Source organism: Micromesistius poutassou (assembly GCF_964030765.1).
Source record: "Micromesistius poutassou genome assembly, chromosome: 5".
Taxonomy (NCBI): Eukaryota; Metazoa; Chordata; class Actinopteri; order Gadiformes; family Gadidae; genus Micromesistius; species Micromesistius poutassou.
Genome location: NC_140275.1, coordinates 18019454 through 18033229, shown reverse-complemented (window position 1 = coordinate 18033229; position 13776 = coordinate 18019454). Strand labels below are relative to the sequence as shown.

The 13776-nt window shown below is 41.9% G+C and overlaps 1 protein-coding gene across 4 annotated transcripts in view; it reads left to right on the top strand.

Annotated features, from left to right (window-relative positions):
- Positions 1–13776, top strand: part of ksr2 (kinase suppressor of ras 2) — a gene marked incomplete at both ends in the record, with an annotated part of 65238 nt that overhangs the window by 28959 nt on the left and 22503 nt on the right. For all 4 annotated transcript variants that reach the window (XM_084467736.1, XM_084467735.1, XM_084467733.1 and 1 more), the window contains one exon: positions 12844–13019. In XM_084467736.1, the coding sequence (XP_084323862.1) occupies positions 12844–13019 (176 nt within the window). The remainder of the gene's footprint in view (positions 1–12843; positions 13020–13776) is intronic.

Sequence of the window (13776 nt, the reverse complement as noted above, 5' to 3'; positions counted from 1 at the left end):
TCATGTCGTTTGTAGTTTAGTCAATCTTTCAAACGACACAAAATAGACACTTTCCTTCTGGATGAGTTTTAGATATAATCTGATTGCAGCTTGTCAGACAATATAGATAGATGCTGTAACAGATACAAACACAGATATGACATGACACTCATTGACTCATTATCTTCTATGGACTACACTGTACTGGTTTCCTTTGGGACAGTTATTTATGAAAATTGAATGTCAGATGAATCACAGCTAATATATATTTGGCTGTTGCAGATCTGAAATTGAATTTGCAAATATTGGGCCCTATCTTGCACCTAGCGCAATTGATTTTCCCCCGCAGTAAACAGGCGCCACTACACTTGTGCCTGGAGAGGCGTGTCGGCGAAAAGCAGAGGCGTGTTCTGGCGCAAATGATACTATTTTAGTGATCTAAAAATTGCGCCACTGCAATTGCGCCACGGACTGAAAAATGCCTGGTCTAAATGTACTAGCGAATAGCGCAGTTGGTGTTGCTATTTTGACATGCCATGGCAGGTCAGAACTGCAACATAAGTTTACACATACATAGGCTATACACAGCACAAACATGTGTGAAACTGCATAGAAATAGCCATGCGTTAAAATAATAATAATAACAATAATAAACTCGAGAAAAGTATATCCCAGCCTTCCAAAACAAAATCTTGTTTTAGGGTAAATAGTTGGTTCAATTATTTGGGAAAGACAGCTGATACAGCGGTAAGCTGTATTTTAAAATCAATGCATCTGCAAACACTGTACAGCAAATATTAAACAGTACATAATACAGTACATGGTGATGTATATAAACGGGGGGACACATGCATATTATGAACACAAGTCGATAACGATAATGTATACAATATTGGTAACAAACTATGTTTGTTAATTTATGCCGCATATCATTAAATAGACCCACAGTTGCAGCCACAGGTCTGCGTCTGCATATCATATATGTGTTAAGTTGTCTTTGCTGCAATTTACATGACGACTCAGCATTTCTGAAGTTGTAGAAGAAAACGCTATTCCATGTGTGAATTAGGCATAAACTGAGCCATTTGAAGTTTGAAATTCATGTGGTCATGCATCTGTCTCAGTGTGAACGCACCGTTAGAGTCTAGTCTTAGACTTATAGTATATATAAGTCTAAGTAAGTATAAGTAAGTACACTTGATTGAAAATGACCCGTGAGCTGGTGCTCCATGTTGCCATGCAGGATATCTCCCTGTGTGTGGTGCTGTTTGCACTGGTGCCTCACCCATTCCCAGAGTCCAGTCTGACTCAGGCCAGGTGAGGCTGCTCAATCCAAGCATCATTCACACGCACTCCACACCACCCACCTGGGTGAATCAAGTTAGGCCACGTTTATACATAGCAGGGTATTTAGAGAAACAAATATTTCCCCCCTCCGTTTTCAAAAATAACATTGTGCACACAACATATTTTTCAAAAAAGTTTTACATCAACCCGCATAAATACGCCGTCGAGCGCCATTATAACTATGCCAAACCTATGGGCGGCAGTGTAGGGAGAAGGATAAAGCCATGCAAGCCAATCAAAATCCTCAGAATCAACAACAAATAACATGAGCGACTTCCTGTTCCTTTCAAAACAACCAATGTGGCGCAAGGTTCGTAAACATAGGGTGCTCACATGACGTTAAGCATTTTCTGGCGCATAATGTGACGCTTGAGAACCTAAAACCCAGTTTCTCCCAGTTGACACAACAACACATAACCGGCGTTATCAGAAATCTCCACTTTGGCCGGAGTTTTTAGAAATAATCGTTGTCTGTGATAAAAACTGGGTTTTCGTGTAAATGAGAGGCCAAACCGCGTGGAAATATCTGCATTTTTCCTTAGTGTAAACGGGGCCTTAGTTGACCTGACTTCTGTCAGCACCAGGTATTATATGTAGGGTGTTCTTTGGTATTTCACACATATAATTAGCATGTAGTCATGTGTTTGGAAACCAGTTGGCTCATAACACCAGCAAGTTTTTCAAGCACAACAAGTATTGTTTTTTGATAGAGAGAGAGAGAGAGAGAAGGGATGGGGGAGTCAACGTTAGACAGGAAGGTCGAGAGAGAGAGAGCGAGAGAGACGAAGAAATTAATTTGAAATCTTTTTTGATGTCTTAACTGAACAATCCATGCTTCAACTCTCATTCCCTTATATTATATATTATATATTATTGTATATTTCCATCGATCGACAATAAAGACATTCTTGTATTTCAGTAATTATTCCCCTAGTGCCGTATTTTATGTTTATCTTGTGTCAACAACTTATCATCATCTATCATGTAGTTTGTAGTTTAGTCAATCTTTCAAACGACCGGCACAAAATAGACACTTGTTTTGAACGAGTTTGAGATGTAATCCGGTTGCAGCTTGGCCGACATTATAGACGATGCTGTAACAGATACAAACACAGATACGACATGACACTCATTGACTCATATCCTCATTGAGATATCCTTACAATGTACTGGTTCTCTTTTGGGAGTTATTTATGTAATTTGACCATTGCAGATCTGAGATTTAATTTGTAAATATTGTTTGTAAAACACTTGGTCTACACTAGAGTCTAAACCATACCAAACCTACCAGATCTAACCTCTACACTACCGTCCCATAGACCATCCCTATCAGATCTAACCTCTACACTACCGTCCCATAGACCATCACTACCAGATCTAACCTCTACACTACCGTCCCATAGACCATCCCTATCAGATCTAACCTCTACACTACTGTCCCATAGACCATCACTACCAGATCTAACCTCTACACTACCGTCCCATAGACCATCACTACCAGATCTAACCTCTACACTACCGTCCCATAGACCATCACTACCAGATGGGCCGCGGGCCGCATGCGGGCCTCACTATGTGCAGCCTGCAGATCATTTTAAATTAAATTTAAATGTAATTTTAATTTAATTTATATTCATTGTGATTTCATGAAGTCTCTGTGGAGACTCCGGTCAGATTATCCGGTCAGATTAAGTAGCGCCTGCCTTGCTATTCTTACTTATCACACAGTGTTAACATTTCCATCATCTGTGGAGATTTAGTTACAACATATTCGAGGTTCGAGAAGCACCCAAAAGTATGTTTTACTAGGGGTGTGTTGATTCTCTCTTATTTTGTTTTTGAGACCTTGCCGAACTTCACTCTTTGAGGAAACCATGATAACTCAAATTGAATTCACTCTAATTGCTAACTTGCTAACTTTCCAAAAGTTTCCAGAAGGTTTACCCACCTGTAACAAAGACAATGTTACACGCCACCTAGGTAGCTGCCACATTCCACCTAGGTATCTTTTACTGGGCTCCTCCCTACACAGAATGGTGCATTGAGTTTGTTTTTGGTATTCATACATAGAATTTATGTTTATGTGACAGACAGTGAGAGATGCCATACAGTACCATAAATCATATTATTTGTTCTCTACATTGTATGAAAGCAACACCCCATAATTATCTTCTGACTTTACAGTTTTGAAACTAGCATGTAATGGCGGAAATAACTAGCTGGATTTACCGCATATCTAAAGTTAATCGCTCCGCAAATGCTACCATGTCTTCATTATATATATACACACTTATTGGCACTTGATGAAATTAACCCACTTTGGAGTTAATAACTATACAGTATATGTCTCATCGCTTTCAGTTTTTTTGATTTTTTGGCTTTTCGATTTAAGCTATGCAATTTTTTTCCAACCTTTAACGGTGTGGATGTTTACATTGTTTACTCCATTAAGACTTTTGAACTCTGTTAAAATCTTTTCGCTTGATTTAAGCCTTTCAACATTTCTTTACGTTTTAAACTACGTGGCTTTATTAAAACATATTTTCAACCTCACTTTGCATTAAAGCACTCATTTTCTGCAGGAAATACATTTTCTAGTTAGATATGGTTGTGATTCATTGCTTTCACCTTTTACGTCCATGTCTGAATTCCAAGGCCCAGAGTCACTTCCAGACTCTAATCCAAATTTTCCACACCCTTATTCCGCCTTCCTACCTTTAATAAGGTGGAAAAGACAGCTGATACAGCGGTAAGCTGTATTTTAAAATCAATGCATCTGCAAACACTGTACAGCAAATATTAAACAGTACATAATACAGTACATGGTGATGTATATAAACGGGGGGACACATGCATATTATGAACACAAGTCGATAACGATAATGTATACAATATTGGTAACAAACTATGTTTGTTAATTTATGCCGCATATCATTAAATAGACCCACAGTTGCAGCCACAGGTCTGCGTCTGCATATCATATATGTGTTAAGTTGTCTTTGCTGCAATTTACATGACGACTCAGCATTTCTGAAGTTGTAGAAGAAAACGCTATTCCATGTGTGAATTAGACATAAACTGAGCCATTTGAAGTTTGAAATTCATGTGGTCATGCATCTGTCTCAGCGGAGACTGCAAACTGCGTTTCATACTTGCGTTTCAGACCGTTAAAATAGGGCCCATTGTGTGTTTGTTTGTTTGGGTTTGTCTTTTGTCATTCCCAGTCTCTACACTACCGTTCCATAGATCATCACTACCAGATCTAACCTCTACACTACCGTCCCATAGACCATCACTACCAGATCTAACCTCTACACTACCGTCCCATAGACCATCACTACCAGATCTAACCTCTACACTACCGTCCCATAGACCATCACTACCAGATCTAACCTCTACACTACCGTCACATAGACCAGGGGTTTTCAAACTTTGAGCGTGTGTGGACCACTTTTTATAATCAAGAATTTTCGCGGACCACCTTATAATACACATAATAAAATATGTCTACACACAGTCCTACCTGAATTACCCACACCTCTTAATAGGCATATATTAGCACTAAAAGTAACATTGCATCAGTACAACAGGCTTGTTAAAAGAATGTTTACTGCACACAACGGCTGCCACATATTTAATGTATTTATTTAAAGCGCCCAAGGGCGTAATCAGGTTCATTTGAACACCAGGCTTATATCCTAATTTGTGAATCCTAATTCTAAGTAGCTTTCACAGTATTTTCTTTTCACCCTCCTTTTCTTTGTTTCCTTGTGAGGAATCTGGCTTGTAGATGCCTCCGACTCACTGTCAGTCTCTTCATTGTTGGTAACCTCTGCCTCTTTTCTCTTCAGAGAACCTGTTGCCATCCAGCGATCCATCTTGTGGTTCTGAGCACTGAATTTCAAAGTTCCCTCCTAGCCACTAGACCAAATATTCTGGAACATTCTAATCTTTGCACTAGCCTATTTTAGTAATCACACAATACCTTCAATTTAATTTAAATTGTATATCATACATACATATTTTTAATTGTTTATGAAAATTTTTTTTAATGAAAAATATTATTTTATATTTTAGTTTGCTTTTCCACAGACCACCTGCAGTACCGTCGCGGACCACAGTTTGAAAATCACTGCCATAGACCATCACTACCAGATCTAACCTCTACACTACCGTCCCCATAGAGTCTAGACCATCACTACCTGATCTAACCTCTACACTACCGTCCCCATAGAGTCTAGACCATCACTACCAGATCTAACCTCTACACTACCGTCCCCATAGAGTCTAGACCATCACTACCTGATCTAACCTCTACACTACCGTCCCCATAGAGTCTAGACCATCACTACCAGATCTAACCTCTACACTACCGTCCCCTTACGTTGCGTTCACACCAAACGCTACATTGGTCGCCTGGTCGCGGTGTCGCCTGAGTTTGGTTGTGCGGCCAGTCACAAATCTGTCGCTGTATGATTTGTGCAAGTTTTATCACGCTAATTTAGTCGCACGTGTATGAGGAAGTTGAGTTGTTGTGGAAGTACCAGAGACGTCGGAGAACCCGACGCAGTCTATTCATAATATCATCTGGAGGTGCACACAGCTTTTGGCCGTGATACTATATATTATATAATATAGATATTTATATATAATATTACATAATATATATAGAGTTCCGGGAGTCGCAAACTGCAACAATCACTATGTGATTGTTACCCGTCTCTACGTTGACTTTGTATGGAGTCGCGTCGCCCCATCGCTTTTGGTGTGAACGCACCGTTAGAGTCTAGTCTTAGACTTATAGTATATATAAGTCTAAGTAAGTATAAGTAAGTACACTTGATTGAAAATGACCCGTGAGCTGGTGCTCCATGTTGCCATGCAGGATATCTCCCTGTGTGTGGTGCTGTTTGCACTGGTGCCTCACCCATTCCCAGAGTCCAGTCTGACTCAGGCCAGGTGAGGCTGCTCAATCCAAGCATCATTCACACGCACTCCACACCACCCACCTGGGTGAATCAAGTTAGGCCACGTTTATACATAGCAGGGTATTTAGAGAAACAAATATTTCCCCCCTCCGTTTTCAAAAATAACATTGTGCACACAACATAGTTTTCAAAAAAGTTTTACATCAACCCGCATAAATACGCCGTCGAGCGCCATTATAACTATGCCAAACCTATGGGCGGCAGTGTAGGGAGAAGGATAAAGCCATGCAAGCCAATCAAAATCCTCAGAATCAACAACAAATAACATGAGCGACTTCCTGTTCCTTTCAAAACAACCAATGTGGCGCAAGGTTCGTAAACATAGGGCGCTCACATGACGTTAAGCATTTTCTGGCGCATAATGTGACGCTTGAGAACCTAAAACCCAGTTTCTCCCAGTTAACACAACAACACATAACCGGCGTTATCAGAAATCTCCACTTTGGCCGGAGTTTTTAGAAATAATCGTAGTCTGTGATAAAAACTGGGTTTTCGTGTAAATGAGAGGCCAAACCGTGTGGAAATATCTGCATTTTTCCTTCGTGTAAACGGGGCCTTAGTTGACCTGACTTCTGTCAGCACCAGGTATTATATGTAGGGTGTTCTTTGGTATTTCACACATATAATTAGCATGTAGTCATGTGTTTGGAAACCAGTTGGCTCATAACACCAGCAAGTTTTTCAAGCACAACAAGTATTGTTTTTTGATAGAGAGAGAGAGAGAAAGAAGGGATGGGGGAGTCAACGTTAGACAGGAAGGTCGAGAGAGAGAGAGCGAGAGAGACGAAGAAATTAATTTGAAATCTTTTTTGATGTCTTAACTGAACAATCCATGCTTCAACTCTCATTCCCTTATATTATATATTATATATTATCGTATATTTCCATCGATCGACAATAAAGACATTCTTGTATTGCAGTAATTATTCCCCTAGTGCCGTATTTTATGTTCATCTTGTGTCAACAACTTATCGTCATCTATCATGTAGTTTGTAGTTTAGTCAATCTTTCAAACGACCGGCACAAAATAGACACTTGTTTTGGACGAGTTTGAGATATAATCTGGTTGCAGCTTGGCCGACATTATAGACGATGCTGTAACAGATACAAACACAGATACGACATGACACTCATTGACTCATATCCTCATTGAGATATCCTTACAATGTACTGGTCCTCTTTTGGGAGTTATTTATGTAATTTGAATCACAACAAATAGATGACCATTGCAGATCTGAAATTTAATTTGTAAATATTGTTTGTAAAACACTTAGTCTACACTAGAGTCTAAACCATCACTACCAGATCTAACCCCTACACTACCGTCCCATAGACCATCACTACCAGATCTAACCCCTACACTACCGTCCCATAGACCATCACTACCAGATCTAACCTCTACACTACCGTCCCATAGACCATCACTACCAGATCTAACCTCTACACTACCATCCCATAGACCATCACCACCTGATCTAACCTCTACACTACCGTCCCCATAGAGTCTGAATCTAGACTCTATGGGGACGGTAGTGTAGAGGTTAGATCTGGTAGTGATGGTCTAGAGTCTAGACCATCACTACCAGATCTAACCTCTACACTACCGTCCCCTAGACCATCACTACCAGATGGGCCGCCGGCCACATGCGGGCCTCACTCTGTGCGGCCTGCAGATCATTTTAAATTAAATTTAAATGTAATTTTAATTTAATTTATATTCATTGTGGTTTCATGAAGTCTCCGTGGAGAAGGGAAATCCGGTCAGATTAAGTAGCGCCTGCCTTGCTATTCTTACTTATCACACAGTGTTAACATTTCCATCATCTGTGGAGATTTACAACATCTTCAAGGTTCGAGAAGCACCCAAAAGTATGTTTTACTAGGTGTGTGTTGGTTCTCTCTTATTTTGTTTTTGAGACCTTGCCGAACTTCGCTCTTTGAGGAAACCATGATAACTCAAATTGAATGAACTCTAATTGCTAACTTGCTAACTTTCCAAAAGTTTCCAGAAGGTTTACCCACCTGTAACAAAGACAATGTTACACGCCACCTAGGTAGCTGCCACATTCCACCTAGGTATCTTTTACTGGGCTCCTCCCTACACAGAATGGTGCATTGAGTTTGTTTTTGGTATTCATACATAGAATTTATGTTTATGTGACAGACAGTGAGAGATGCCATACAGTACCATAAATCATATTATTTGTTCTCTACATTGTATGAAAGCAACACCCCATAATTATCTTCTGACTTTACAGTTTTGAAACTAGCATGTAATGGCGGAAATAACTAGCTGGATTTACCGCATATCTAAAGTTAATCGCTCCGCAAATGCTACCATGTCTTCATTATATATATACACACTTATTGGCACTTGATGAAATTAACCCACTTTGGAGTTAATAACTATACAGTATATGTCTCATCGCTTTCAGTTTTTTTTATTTTTTGGCTTTTCGATTTAAGCTATGCATAATTTTTTTTCCAACCTTTAACAGTGTGGATGTTTACATTGTTTACTCCATTAAGACTTTTGAACTCTGTTCAAATCTTTTCACTTGATTTAAGCCTTTCAACATTTCTTTACGTTTTAAACTACGTGGCTTTATTAAAACATATTTTCAACCTCACTTTGCATTAAAGCACTCATTTTCTAGTTAGATATGGTTGTGATTCATTGCTTTCACCTTTTACGTCCATGTCTGAATTCCAAGGCCCAGAGTCACTTCCGGACTCTAATCCAAATTTTCCACACCCTTATTCCGCCTTCCTTCCACCTTTAATAAGGCAGTGAAAAGCTGCATATGCCATGGATATTATTCCAAAGCCCTGTTTTGCATAAAAGTAACACAGGATGCTTTGCTTGCCACACAGGTCTTGAATGGAGCGCTCTGCATATTCATTTTTTTCAGAGGATAAAACCGGAAGGTATGTAGATGGAATTTGCCGCCATCTCGGGAAATGGACACGCTCGTGTTAATTAGAACAAGCCGCATCGCAGGTTCAGAGCATGAGCTGATCGTCGCTATTGACCACGGATTGAGAGTGTGGGGGATATTCATGACTCCGGCAGCTCTCTCTTTTGATATGTTGTGAGGTAAAGGAAGAAAGCAAATATGGCCCCCACCTCCTCCTTCCTTAGTGTGTCCTTGATCAAATACACATTCTGGAAGGTATCAAGGTATCTAATTAGTCGCAAATATGGCAGAAGTGGTGCTTCTGGCGCAGCATGTGTGTGTGTGTGTGTGTGTGTGTGTGTGTGTGTGTGTGTGTGTGTGTGTTAGCACCAGCTCTTGGCTAGCATCAGCTCTGTCGCAAGCCTGAGATATATGGGTAGCACAACTCTATGGCTAGTACCAGATCTATGACAAGCATCGGTTCCATGGCTAACACCAGAGTTAAGGCTAGCACCAGAACTATGGCTAGCTCCAAATCTATCATAGATATATATACTGACTAGATATCGCATTCGGCTGCTAAGCATTTGTCAACAATGCCGCCATCTTGCCGCGGGGTAACCACCCACCTGAATGAATGAACGTCTCTAAAACACCTTATTTTAAGGCAATATTCAAGCGGGTTGGTTTCTGACATAGGTCAGACGTGTAATGATAAAAAAAAGTATTTTTAATTTATTTTTACTAGCATTACCACAAACACACGTTTGACCCGACCCGATTGAAGATTTCCTTTAAAAAAAATGTGTTTTAGAGTGATTTTGACTGGGAAAGGACTTCTGTCCCATCGACATTCATTCATTCAGGTGGGTGGTTACCCCGCCGCAAGATGGTGGCGGTATTGACGTATGTTCCACTGAACAGCGCAGCTCAGGCGATATCTAGTCAGTATATATATCTATGCAAATCTATGGCTAATACTAGAGTTATGGCTAGCACCAGTTTTATGGCTGGATCCAGATATATGCCCCAGATACATGACTAGACGGGGTCATCCCTGTGTTCCCCGGGTCCTATGTTCCCCGGGTCCTATATTCCCTGCTTTGTATGTGACCGGGTAGCAACTGTGTTTTTCGTAGGCGGAATCCGGAAGAATCATGAATATTATGATTATGGTAAGGGTTAGGATTTTGCCTGACAGGCTGCCTGTCCAATCCTAGCGCTTGAGGCGGGACTTTTTCCGGATTCCACCTATGAAAAACACAGTCGCGACTGGGGAACATAGGACCCGGGGAACATAGGTACGCTCCCGACTAGACTACACCCAAATTGATGGCTAGTACTAGTTATATGACTAGCCTCAGATATATGGCTAGCAACTGTTACATGGCTACTAACAGCTCTATGGCTAGCTCCAGATCTATGGTTAACACCAGAGTTATGGCTAGCACCAGATGGCTAAAGCTTCATTGATGAAGGGTGAGCTAATGTGACTCTAACTCCTGGCTAATCAAGAGCTGTCCCTTGATTTAGTGTCTTGACATGAATATGAATGCGTATGAATCTATCAATGTGTATGAATGCTAATGACTGTGGCGATGTGCCGCCGACATAACAGCACCCGCTACCGAGCTTCACTCCGTTCACGCCCACACCTTCCCTGCCGTTCCGTCCTCACCCAAATGTTTTTCCGTTCCAACGTGGGAATGCTGGCTTCTCCTCACGACCCCTCTCCCGTCGCCCTCCTCCCTCCCCCACCCTCGCTTTCCTCCGTCAAAAAACTGTCTCTCCGTCACGGAGATTGCGGGTATGGAGGGCTTCCAGGCGGGAGATGAATTGTCTGAATGAGACGCGAACGGCGCACGGTGGGCTAATCTGAATAGGTGACAGGAGGTGTGGTGCTGGGGGCGGGGGGGGGGGGGGGGGGGGGGGGGTTCCCGTGGGACGCTCCCTTACTGCTGGAGTCAGGGCTTACTAAGCGCTCTAATTGCGTGACTCACACTATGGCAGAAATAAATAAATATAAAAACGACAGGGGAGCAAAAGCTCCTCTAAGGAGGTGTAGGAGGTGGAAGTGGAGGGTTCCCACTCACCCCGAACACTAAATGATTACCACTTTGCATGCTCGGGTGGAGAATGTCTTCACAAAGTTGAATCAGGAGTAACTTTTCCTTTTCTTCTTTTTGTTTTCTGTTCCATTGACATCCTTCTTCAGGATGGATGAAGTGCCCGGCTCTGGCTGGCTCTGGGTTCCTCTTGCACACAAAACTTTACGTTTTGAAATTGACTTCCTTTATTTACTTTTTGGAGTTCATTGTCACACATCATGCAATCCTAGTACACACACACACACACACACACACACACACACACACACACACACACACACACACACACACACACACACGCACACACACACGCACACACACAATGAAGCTGTGTTCAACGGTATGTTTTGATATGTTTTTCCTGTCCTATGCATTTTACCTCATCTTCTCTCTCTCTCTCTCTCTCTCTCTCTCTCTCTCTCTCTCTGTTCTGCAGCCTCCTTTAGTTCTGACAAATACGTATTTGTTCTCTCGAGGCTGGGGAGCAATATGGTCCTGCTTCATATTGTGTGTGTGTGAGTGTGTGTGTGGTGTGTGCACCTACATGTGTGTTACTGTTTATGATCACATTCTGGGGAAATGGTTTGTTTCCTTTTGTTTTTTTTATGATGGACGGGGAATGAGATGTCTACCTCAAGGCCACCATCAAGAGTAATAAAGACTGTCTGAGTCAAAAAGGAAAATTTGCCTTTTGACTTCGATTGCAGGCGGGAAGACACATGAAAATGAGACTTTGTGTTACTTTGATCATCACACTGTTGCTTGCAAAATGCATGTGAATCTATGATGAGGCAGGTTTGAGTGACAGGAGGAAGGGGCTGCACATGCACCAGGTGGCTTACTTTCTGTTTCCAGTATCTCTCCGTTAATACAATTTAATAAACATTCTTCCAGCACACAGTACATCGTCCAGTGTTGTCCTTAAAGATAGTGAGACGGAAAGTTAAACCGGATCATTAAGTTGGACTTAACCACGTATTAGTTGCACGATTAGTGAAAGAGATTAGTTAAAGCACAGCCCTAACTGTTTAATAATATTTGTGGTTGGAGTGTTAATGCCAACCCACTCCAACGCAAAATGTTTCAGTGGAAATAAGCGGAGATGTACACCAGTCGCTAGTTCTCTAACGCATTGTCACTGTTAAGCCAAGGAGTCTACCACAAACCACATGGCAACCGCCGGAGCAGATGATGGCTAATTGGGGGATTTGTATTCTATTACCATTGTCTATCTTTTGTGTCTCATACTCTTCTTGATGATTTAAATCCCCTTCGTCACACCACATCATTTTGACACGTTTAACAGAGACGCAGTGTAAACTTACAAAACACACACACATCTGCATGTGTGCACACGCCTGCACACGCCTGCACACTTGCACACACTCGCCTCTCATACCTCACACAGCAGCTTACCCGACATTAAGCCTGTAATCATCTAGTTACGGCGAGCCGCTGCGTTCTGACAGTTCTAATCCATGCCTGTGTGTAATTATTTCTCCCGCTCTCTCCTGCCTTCCTCAGAGCCAAGAAGAAGGCCAAGCCGCTGAACCTCAAGATCTCCAGTGGCGTGGGCAGCTGTGAGAACCTGCCGTCGCAGCGCTCACCCCTGCACAGCGACCGCTCCCTGCGCTCCTTCTTCTTCCCCTCCTTCATCCCCTCCACACCCCCCGTCCACGCCGCCGAAACGCCCTCCGGTAGTGAGTACCCCACTGCTTTGTCTCCTCCTCAACCCCGCCGACACACCCCTGACTCAAACCCACACTTAATTTATCTTCATTTTTTATAATCACAACCTCCTCCTCCTCCTTCTACTCTTCCTCCTTCTCTTCCTCGTCCTCCTCCATCTCTTCCTCCTCTTCCTCCACCTCCTACTCTTAGTCCTCCTCGCTACCTGAATCTCGAAAAAGCAAACAACCCTGAAATGCTATGTACAGACATTTTTCATTTAAGCACATACATTTAGTTAGCCTAAATTTCATGGTAAATATAAAGCATGTTAATGCATTATGATAGAAAACATATCGATACAGGGTTTGCCAACCCAATAAGTCACATTTGACAGCATTTTTTCATATATATTAGCTCTTGCTCTCGTCCTCCAAAATATCCCCTCTTGTTTGAAACTGAGCCACTGCCGGACATGTAAAGAAAACAGAAAACAAAAATGCGACCTGGATCTAGAAAGCTTTGCCGCAAAAAAAAAAATCTAATCCCCCTGCCGGCCGTGGTGGAACATAAACGTTCGATGAATGAGATGACCTGAGCAATCCTTAACGACCTCAGGTTGCGTGTCACTGCATGCCGTTTCCAGCCATAGTTGGCTCATTATGGATGCTTGGCTCCAAACACAGGAAGCCATTAGTTTGGCGGAGAGAGAGAGAGAGAGAGAGAGAGAGAGAGAGAGAGAGAGAGAGAGAGAGAGAGAGAGAGAGAGAGTGAAGGAGCGATGGGGAG